Below are 10568 nucleotides of genomic sequence, written 5' to 3' on the forward strand. Positions count from 1 at the left end.
GCTGAATAAAGGGAGGGTGTGAAATACCTGAGCTCTTTGTTAAATCTCCCAGGCTGGTGATAAGTGCGTGCCCTGTTCAGGGGATGCTGGCTCGGCCTTCTCTCCCCCCCCCCCCCCCCCCCTTCTTCCATGGGCACCGTGGTGGGAAGGGGTGAGAGTGGGCAAATTGTGTGTGTGGCGAGCTTACAATTGTCGCCTCATCTCAAAACCAAAAGCGGCGGCCGTATTCAGAGGGCATCAAGCCAGCAGCCAGCCCAAAGGACTTCACCCGTGCAAGCTCCTCCGCCTGACGATCCTGCCCACGAAAACAGCAAGAGGTTAGGAAAAAAAACACTTTATTCAACATAGCAAACGTAGCGCAAGGTCACACTTCCATGTGAAAACGTGAAGCACACAGTTCTTGTTGCAAAAAAACAAAATGTCCTGGCCTTCCACCAAGGTGCACAAAATGAAGGCTGAGGCCCGAGAACGAGAGAGGCCTCAGCCTTCAGTCCAGGGTGAGGGGTGCGGCTGCCTTGTAGCTCCTCAGGACCATGAGATTCTCTGCTGCCGGACATGACAATATATATGAATGATAGAGGAATTCATATCATAATTTAAGGAGCTATCTGTGTGCTTGGCGTTTGGAGAGGAGTTCATGGGGGCAAGGGCAGGGAGAGAGCCTGCAGCTGAGCAAGCCTGGGGAGTGCCTAGGATCCAGGCAGGCTGGGTTCCCCCAGGAAGGGGTTGATGTCTCCGGGCGAGGGCGGCTCGTTAACCAAAGGCTTCCTGGGAGGCGTAGGTTATGTACAGGAAGCCGTCTTCATCCCGGTTCTCAGCGTGGACCTCGGCCATGCTCAGAGACATGCTGACCAGGCTCTGGTTGTTCACCAGGAAGTAGACGGCCTGGGAGGGGCTGATGGGCATCCGGTTCCTGTGCAGAGAAAGGGGCCCGGTCAATCCAGGGATCAGGACAAGAGACGGCTCTAGATGACGCCATCGCCTGACTGTGCATCGTACACCTAGAGTCCCCCAAGCTCCAACACAAATCCCAAAGCACAGGCACGAGTGACTGTCGAACCTCAAAGTCAACTAGACCTGCCGGCAGCACTGAAATCCTGCAACTGCTGTCATTTGCAAGACGATGGATGCAAGAAGCTGGTTTCCCCTGCAGTTCAGAGCTTCTCCTGGTCTCCCTGGATTACCAAATTAAAATCCCCCAAAAAACCAGAAGCCCTAGTTATGGTGCAGCATCACAGTACTCCTGGAGAAATTCTGGACCAAAAACTTGGAACACTGCATCCTTGAGACATAACTGGTTTTTCTTTATTTCAGTTTAAATTCAGAGTTGCTCAACAACAGGGATAAAGTATTGCACTCTTTGGACAGAGTATGCAGAATCTAAAGATATGCACAGAATTCCCCTCAGGAATAATCAGTTTGCATAGGGAAGGGGGAGAAAGTGTGTTTACTGTTCTTACTCATAACACGAAATTCTCCACAGTCCCCAGAGCAGGCCGGGCTACGGTGATACTGCACCTCCAGCAAGCAGAACAGGCCTTAGGAGGAGGGAGGCGTGGAGCACCCACGTTGCGAGGGCTGCGTCAGGGACTTCTCACCGGCATCCAACAGCCTTTCAATCCCAGTTTAGACAGCTGCGGGACCTGGGGACTCCTGGCCAGAAGCTGGAAGTCAGCACTGCCTTAGGTTGGGAACTGGGAGGGTGGGGGGAGGGGGGGAGCTGTCTGGGACCTGCAGCCCAGGGATCCCCTGGGCCTAGATCCCGGGGTCAGAGACTTGCACCCGTGGCAGTGCCGTACGGGCACCCACAGAGCAAAGCAAACCCGCAAAGGGGAGCGGGTGATATTCGGAGAGCCCGAGCACGGGAAAACGAGGGAGAGCTGGCGTCCCACTCACCTGATAACCGCCGCGAACTGCCCCAAGGTCAGCTCCTGGGGCACCAAAAACTTTGTTTTTTCTAAGCCGGGCAGAACTTTCTCTTTGGGGTAACGCTCCACAATTACCTGAAACAGAGAGGGAGAGAGAGATTCCAGAAAAAAAGCAAATGCGAGAGAGAGAGACTGGAAAAGCTTCCCTTGTGGAGAAAGGCTAAACAGATCAAGGCTCTTTAGCTTGGAAAAAGAGACGACTGAGAGGGGACAGGACTGAAATTTATAAAAATCATGGGGTGAGGTGGAACGGATAGAGAGGGAACAATTATTTACCCTTTCAAACAACACTCCACGAAAGTAGCAACCAGCAAACGTAAAACAAATTGTAGGAAGTGTTTTTTTTCCGCTCGGCGGCACAGTCAGGCTGTGGGATCTGTCACGAGAGGGTGTGATCAAGGCAACGGACATGGGGGTCCTTGCAATAAAGTGTGCCCGGCCTGGCACCCAAGTTAACGAGCCGCTGGACGCACGAGTCTGACCCCCGATGCAGTAAGGGGATCAGGGCGCCCAGAACTGCATAGGCTGACGGCGCTCACCGCCTGTAAATTCCATGTAGACGAGGCAATTAGCTATTACCCCTCTCCGATGCAGAAAATCCCCGGGGCACTCAACACACACTTTTTAATGCAGCAAATTTAACTCCAGCCCCGGAGCTGGCGTCAAGTCATGGGCTTATGAAAACAAATCCAAAATACTGTTCTCCGTGGTTCCCTCTCCACAGAGGAGGAACCACGGAGAACAGTAGATCCACTGCTTTTGGTGATTAATAGTAAAGAATTAATGTAATGGATCAATTGCAAATAAAAAAAAAAATTAAAAAAATGTACACGCTCCAGGCTGATTTCGCCCCTTGCTATTGTGCGTCCAGAAAAAGGGTTGGTTTTTTTTTGTAATTGATCCATTGCATTAATTCTTGAGCACCTACAACAATTGCATTGAGCTCCCGTAGCAATATATATATAAGCGCACAGTCACGTCTCCTGGGCGCCCGATGCATTTGAGCACTAGGGACGCACAATTTCTCCCTGGCGTGCCTCTTTTAATGCACCGGCGTTTAAATATAACATTGGGCGCCCAGGAGAGGTGGCCGGGCGCTGGTTAGGAAAACGCGTTTTGTTGCAGCGGCTTAATAGTGGGGGTTCAAAAAAGGGGTTGGACAAGTTCCTGAAGGAAAAGTGACCATAAACAGTTATTAGCCAGGTGGACTTGGGAGAGCCGGCGCTTATCCCTGGGAATGAGAAATAGATCAATTATTGGGGACCTGCCAGGGACTTGTGACCCAGACAGGCCTCTGTGAGACACCCCCCCAATGCTTGATGGACCTTGCTGGGACCTTCTGTGTCCCTCCATCCCTCCCCAGAATTGCAGTTCTAGAGGGGGGGGGGGGGCAGCGAAGCAGAGAGAGTTCCCAGGATACTCAAACGCAGCTTCAAGCAACGTCTGCTCACCGGAAGCTTCCGGGGAAACTTCTTTCTCATCGCAGTCACTTCATCCTTCCTCATAGCTGAAAGAGAGAGAAAGCGGCAGCTGAACACAAGTTCCTTGAAAATGCACAGGGACCCGCGCGGTGAAACGCGCGCCGAAAACGGGCGCCCGATGCAATATTTAAAAGAGAGGCAGTGTTAAAAACCGCACACTAAAAGGAAAATCGTGCATCTGTAGTGCTCAATAGTTTATTGCATCGGGTGCCCGATTGCAGCAAGCACGCAACAGGCGTGTCCATTTTTATCCCGCTTGCCTTTTTTTGTTATAATTCACTTCAGCAGCCTCAGCAAGATATTAGGTGCCCTTGCTATGGATGACTAAATTGTGTGGCCATAAGGAAAGTGGGTTTCTTTTAATCTAGTCAAAATATACAATTCTCCACCAAAAGTCGTAAAGTGTCCCAATGATATTAAGGAGGAGGACACATTTATCACAACCCAAAAAAAACCTATTTTTTCATGTTTTTTCACGAGCCCTTGACTGCAAGTTGACTTTTCGCCACCTCTGAGGCTGGAGTTAAATTTGCCGCGTTACCAAATGTGCATTGGGTGTCCAGAACTTAACTGCATCAGGGGATAATATCTAATGCCCTCATCCACATGCAATTTACAGCTGACGGGCATTGCTGGGTTCTCAGTTGTTTGGGCGCTCGTTTTGGACCCGCTAATCTCCCTATTGCTAGTCTAGCGCGTCCAAAACGTGTGCCCGACCACGCGTAAACCCATGCGTTAGGCTGAGCTGCACACTTTGTTGCATCGGCCCTATAATGCACAACACAGGCCCCCAGCCAAAGAAACAGTAATACAGCAACGCAATATATACGGCCAGTGCAATGATTGTAACAATACATGCCCCCAGCATAACAGCATTGACACAACAACATCCTGTGCAGAGACTCTAACCCAGCACCCCCCCAGTCCAGGTCAGAGCCCAACTCAAGACAAACAGCCAGTGAAGAGGCAGCAGCACATGACCCCCGAATCCAGGAGCAGCAATGCAACACGTACAGCCAGTGCAGGGACCATAGCGCAACGCGTGCCACCGATCCATAAGTACAACACGACAGCTCATACAGCCAGAACAGGGGCAACACAACACATACAGCCAGACCAGGGGTAACACAACTCATACAGCCAGAACAGGGGCAACACAACACATACAGCCAGAACAGGGGTAACACAACACATACAGCCAGAACAAGGGCAACACAACACATACAGCCAGACCAGGGGTAACACAACACATACAGCCAGAACAAGGGCAACACAACACATACAGCCAGACCAGGGGTAACACAACACATACAGCCAGACCAGGGGTAACACAACACATACAGCCAGAACAAGGGCAACACAACACATACAGCCAGAACAGGGGTAACACAACACATACAGCCAGACCAGGGGTAACACAACACATACAGCCAGAACAGGGGCAACACAACACATACAGCCAGACCAGGGGCAACACAACACATACAGCCAGACCAGGGGTAACACAACTCATACAGCCAGACCAGGGGCAACACAACACATACAGCCAGACCAGGGGTAACACAACACATACAGCCAGACCAGGGGTAACACAACTCATACAGCCAGACCAGGGGCAACACAACACATACAGCCAGACCAGGGGTAACACAACTCATACAGCCAGACCAGGGGCAACACAACACATACAGCCAGACCAGGGGTAACACAACACATACAGCCAGACCAGGGGTAACACAACTCATACAGCCAGACCAGGGGCAACACAACACATACAGCCAGACCAGGGGTAACACAAACTCATACAGCCAGACCAGGGGCAACACAACACATACAGCCAGACCAGGGGTAACACAACTCATACAGCCAGACCAGGGGCAACACAACACATACAGCCAGAACAGGGGTAACACAACACATACAGCCAGACCAGGGGTAACACAACTCATACAGCCAGACCAGGGGTAACACAACACATACAGCCAGAACAGGGGTAACACAACACATACAGCCAGAACAGGGGCAACACAACACATACAGCCAGACCAGGGGTAACACAACTCATACAGCCAGACCAGGGGTAACACAACACATACAGCCAGAACAGGGGTAACACAACACATACAGCCAGACCAGGGGTAACACAACTCATACAGCCAGACCAGGGGTAACACAACACATACAGCCAGAACAGGGGTAACACAACACATACAGCCAGAACAGGGGCAACACAACTCATACAGCCAGACCAGGGGTAACACAACTCATACAGCCAGACCAGGGGTAACACAACACATACAGCCAGACCAGGGGTAACACAACTCATACAGCCAGACCAGGGGCAACACAACACATACAGCCAGAACAGGGGTAACACAACACATACAGCCAGACCAGGGGTAACACAACTCATACAGCCAGACCAGGGGTAACACAACACATACAGCCAGAACAGGGGTAACACAACACATACAGCCAGAACAGGGGCAACACAACTCATACAGCCAGACCAGGGGTAACACAACTCATACAGCCAGACCAGGGGTAACACAACTCATACAGCCAGACCAGGGGTAACACAACACATACAGCCAGAACAGGGGTAACACAACACATACAGCCAGACCAGGGGTAACACAACTCATACAGCCAGACCAGGGGTAACACAACACATACAGCCAGAACAGGGGTAACACAACACATACAGCCAGAACAGGGGCAACACAACTCATACAGCCAGACCAGGGGTAACACAACTCATACAGCCAGACCAGGGGCAACACAACACATACAGCCAGACCAGGGGTAACACAACTCATACAGCCAGACCAGGGGTAACACAACACATACAGCCAGAACAGGGGTAACACAACACATACAGCCAGACCAGGGGTAACACAACTCATACAGCCAGACCAGGGGTAACACAACACATACAGCCAGAACAGGGGTAACACAACACATACAGCCAGAACAGGGGCAACACAACTCATACAGCCAGACCAGGGGTAACACAACTCATACAGCCAGACCAGGGGTAACACAACACATACAGCCAGACCAGGGGTAACACAACTCATACAGCCAGACCAGGGGCAACACAACACATACAGCCAGACCAGGGGTAACACAACTCATACAGCCAGACCAGGGGTAACACAACACATACAGCCAGAACAGGGGTAACACAACACATACAGCCAGAACAGGGGCAACACAACACATACAGCCAGACCAGGGGTAACACAACTCATACAGCCAGACCAGGGGTAACACAACACATACAGCCAGAACAGGGGTAACACAACACATACAGCCAGAACAGGGGTAACACAACACATACAGCCAGAACAAGGGCAACACAACACATACAGCCAGACCAGGGGTAACACAACACATACAGCCAGAACAGGGGCAACACAACACATACAGCCAGACCAGGGGTAACACAACTCATACAGCCAGACCAGGGGTAACACAACACATACAGCCAGAACAGGGGTAACACAACACATACAGCCAGAACAGGGGTAACACAACACATACAGCCAGAACAAGGGCAACACAACACATACAGCCAGACCAGGGGCAACACAACTCATACAGCCAGGGTAAGGACAACACCACCTTCCAGGAGGGGAGCAGTAGCCCATCATATAACATAGCATATACAGGCAGTGCATGCACACAGCGGTAGCAAAACACCTCCAGCCAGTTTAGTGCTATTAACAAGACAAACACACACAGGCAGTGCAAGGACCACCCCAGAAGCCATGCCCCCAGCCTAGGAGCAGCAGCGTAACACAAACAGCCAGGGCAGGCTGGTCACCTGCTAGTGCTCCCCGCTCCCAGGACTAAGATAGGATCACTGAAGATTTGGGGGGGGGGGGGGGTGAGCAGCTTTTCCTCACCCAAACACTTCCTCTGTTTGAAGGGTCTGCACTCCAAGTCTGGGCTCCTCTCCACAGGGGGCATGGCCAGGACTTGCACCCTGCTCCCTCGCAGCCTTCAAATAAAGCCCTGGAGCGTGGGCACAGACTGAGCAAAAACACCCAGATCAGCTCCAGTCTCTCTCTGTAAGCATTAATCTCCCCCACCCTTCCCTTCTCATCTCCTCCCTCCGACACTCCCCCTCCCTCCTTTACTCCTCCCTGCTCCTCCTCTCTCCCCTACTCATCTCCTTCATCCAACACTCTCCTCACCCTTCTCTGCTCATCCTTGTCCCTCCTACACCCAACCCCTTCCCCGCTCTTCCTGCTCCTCCTCAATCCTCTCCCCTCCCTCTACCACTTCCTTCCCTCACCCCTTCCCCACTATAGCCCCTCCTTTCCTTCTCATCTGTGCCTCTCCTACAACCACTTTCTCCCTCTTTTAGACATCTTTTCCTCTCTCCTCCATTCTACGCACCCACCTTCCCCTATTCATTCTCCCTAAATATCCCTTACCCACTCCCTTTTTGCCTTATTCTCCTATTATTCTGACTCCCATCCTCATCCTTCTCTCTCCACCCCACTCTCCTTCCTTTTCTTCTTGATCCCATAAAGTCAAACAGTTCCCCCCCCCCCCCCATCCCTTCCTCTCTCTTGGGTGGTGGCGAGCTCTTCGGTGCAGGGACCTCCCTCCCTGCTGTGCCCCTGTTGGGTGTCATTTTATCCCTGGGTTAGCCTCCCTTGTTGCTGCTGCTGCTGTATATAAAGGAGATATCCCTGAAACCAAGAAAAAAGTAAAAAGGGACTGGATGGATCGGGAAAATGTCCTCCCCCCAGTGTTACAGAGCCTTTCACATCTAGGTCATCGGTTGAGCTGTGGCAAGGATATGGGATGAGCTCAGGGCAGGGCATGTCCTGTCCAGCAGGTGGCGCTGCAGGATCAGAAACAGACAGGCAGACCCTAGCCCCGCCCCCAGGCAGAGAAGCAACCCTGCCCCGCCCCCCTCTGAGCAGCTGAGGGTTTCCCCTCGGGGGAGGGCAGAAAGCAGGATTTCAGGGCATCCGGTGGAGAAGGCGGACCTTCCTCCCTGGCTGGGTGGCGTCCCTCCCCCTCTCTCTCTCAGCCTGGTCCCCCCCCCCCCCCCCTGAGCTGCACCCATCCAGTCCCCCCCATCGGTGGCATTTATAAGCCGGCAGTGTGGGGGGAGACAGGAAGCACCACCTCCCCGTCTCTCTGCAGCTGCGTCTTTCTCCTCCTCGTCCTCCTTAGAGCTGCCCTTTCAGCTGAACGGGTTATTTCTGTTCTGCTTCCTTTCGTTCATGTCCGGACACCTCGAACGCCCACCCGCTGAATGGCATCGAAATAGGACACAAAATAAATGAAAAGCCCACGGGCTTGGCAAAACTTTCCCCCTTCCTGCCCGGACCCTGCTGCTGCCCCTTCATGTACCCCAGCAGAGGGCTCCACCAGGTGGGGGCAGGAAGTGATGAGACCCAGTGGCCCCTGCCGGTGCTGCACCCCCAGAATGGCACCGACCCGTCCGGCTAATCCCGGTCCACTTTCTCCAAGCGAAGCCACAAGCTGCTGGGCTGGAGGGCACTGCTGCACAGGTTTTATAAACAGGCACTGCCTTGGCATCTGCAGCAGAGGTGGGGGCAGTGACGGGAACGGGATCTGGGCACTGAAACCCCAGGACTGCCCAAGGCACGTGGCGGGTAGCGGCAGCACCAGACTCCCTGGTCGGAGATGCAGCCACCTGGCAAGGGTGGCGCTGGCTGCAGGAACTGCCTCTGAGGCAAGAGAAGTGGTTGCAACAGCAGACATATAGTGCCAGCCCCTGAGACTGGGGGCATTCAGAGGGAGTTTCTGTCCCCATCTTAACCTGGCACTGGGGGCTGGTCCTTAGGGTGGGCTGAGCTGGGGGTTTCAGCACCACTGGCGTCAGCCCCATTGCCTCTGGTTGAATTCACATCCATTCCCCATGCCCAGCCACTCGCCCAGTTGGGGCAGGAGGAGTGGCATCAGCTCCCTAAGCCGCCCCGGGGGCCAGTCTTGCAGCATGAACCATGAGATCGCCTAAATGCAGTGCAGGATGATGTTCAAGGCCACCCTCAGGTGGATGATAAAGTGAGGCGATTGTCTTGGCCCCGGGCATTAGAGGACCCCGCACACCGGGGGACAAAGCTCCTGCTGCTATTTCCCCTTACTCGTTTCTCCTCTGCTGGCAGGGGGCGCTATGATCCAGCATCTGAGGGGGAGAGGAAGGAGACTGGATATCACACCTTTACCCCACCCCCACCCCCCTGCTCTGGCTTATTTGTCCCGGACCTTGCACCTTTCTCGGACCAGCCCTGCTGACCTGCTATGAAGCACTGCTCCTCCTGACAGTCAGTGGTGGGCACAGAGAAGAGCCGGGTATGCACAGGGAGGGGAGGAGAAGACTGACAATGTCAGAAAACAGAAGGGAGGGAGAGACCTACATTTTACTTCAATCTTTTTTTGTGTACATTTGATATTTAGGGGTGGTGGGGGGCAGGGAGAAGGAGACTGCACATGGAGTGGTGGTGGGAGGTAGGGAGACTTACATTATATGTAAGTATGTGTAGAGGCTGCATGTAAATATTAGAAATAAATATGGGGTGGCAGGGAGAGGGGACTGTACATAGAGTAGCGGAGGGTACATGGGTGATGGGGGAGTGGACAAAGGGCGGCATATATGAGGGGTGAGGGGAGAGGGAAAAGACATTCCTGGGATGGTGGGGGGAGGGATCGTGTACATAGGATGGGGGATGAGTGTTCCCATCCCGGGGAGAGAGTACTTGGGATGTCAACAGAAGAGAAGAGGGTCCAAAACAGAGGGATGAGACCCCATCTCCGGGTGCTGTCTTAACACCGAAGGGGGCCCCAGCAGAGTGCTATAGGTCTTGGGTCTGGAGCAAAGCGCGCTAGGCTCTCTCACAACGCTGTGAGAGAGCTAGTGCGCATGGGAGAAGGAATTTCTCCTTCAAGACCTTGAGTGGCAGGGGTGACACTGTAAGCTCTTTTCCCTGGGAAAGGTATAAGCCTTTCACTACCGTGGATACTATTTTTCAGCCATATTGAGGGAGGGCATTTTTCAGATAAAACAATTTTATGTGTGTCAGTGGTTTTGAATGCATTTTCTTCCTAATAGTGACTTTTAAGTGCAGTGGCTCAGAGAAAGAAGAGAGCCCTCCCTCTAAGTACAGAT

The 10568-nt window shown here is 52.8% G+C and overlaps 1 protein-coding gene across 1 annotated transcript; it reads right to left on the reverse strand.

Annotated features, from left to right (window-relative positions):
- Window positions 1–227: 227 nt before the first annotated feature.
- Window positions 228–7494, reverse strand: LOC115097237 (microtubule-associated proteins 1A/1B light chain 3C-like). The gene is made up of 4 exons (XM_029612871.1): window positions 7321–7494; window positions 3380–3435; window positions 1897–2003; window positions 228–913 (listed from the first exon to the last, which is right to left on the reverse strand). The coding sequence occupies exons 1-4, from the start codon at window positions 7382–7384 to the stop codon at window positions 754–756; spliced, it is 387 nt and encodes a 128-aa protein (XP_029468731.1). The 5' UTR covers window positions 7385–7494; the 3' UTR covers window positions 228–753.
- Between the last annotated feature and the right edge of the window lie 3074 nt (window positions 7495–10568).

The sequence above is a fragment of the Rhinatrema bivittatum genome, chromosome 8, assembly GCF_901001135.1.
Source record: "Rhinatrema bivittatum chromosome 8, aRhiBiv1.1, whole genome shotgun sequence".
Classification (NCBI taxonomy): domain Eukaryota; kingdom Metazoa; phylum Chordata; class Amphibia; order Gymnophiona; family Rhinatrematidae; genus Rhinatrema; species Rhinatrema bivittatum.

Bases quoted from the DNA above. Each gene is read 5' to 3' on its own strand.
- LOC115097237 (XM_029612871.1), bottom strand. From the start codon at position 7,384: ATGCCCCCTGTGGAGAGGAGCCCAGACTTGGAGTGCAGACCCTTCAAA. The intron at 2,004-3,379 runs GTGAGCAGACGT...TCTCTGTTTCAG, and splicing joins AGTTTCCCCGGAAGCTTCCG to GTAATTGTGGAGCGTTACCC. The intron at 914-1,896 runs GTGAGTGGGACG...TTCTCTGCACAG, and splicing joins CAGTTCGCGGCGGTTATCAG to GAACCGGATGCCCATCAGCC.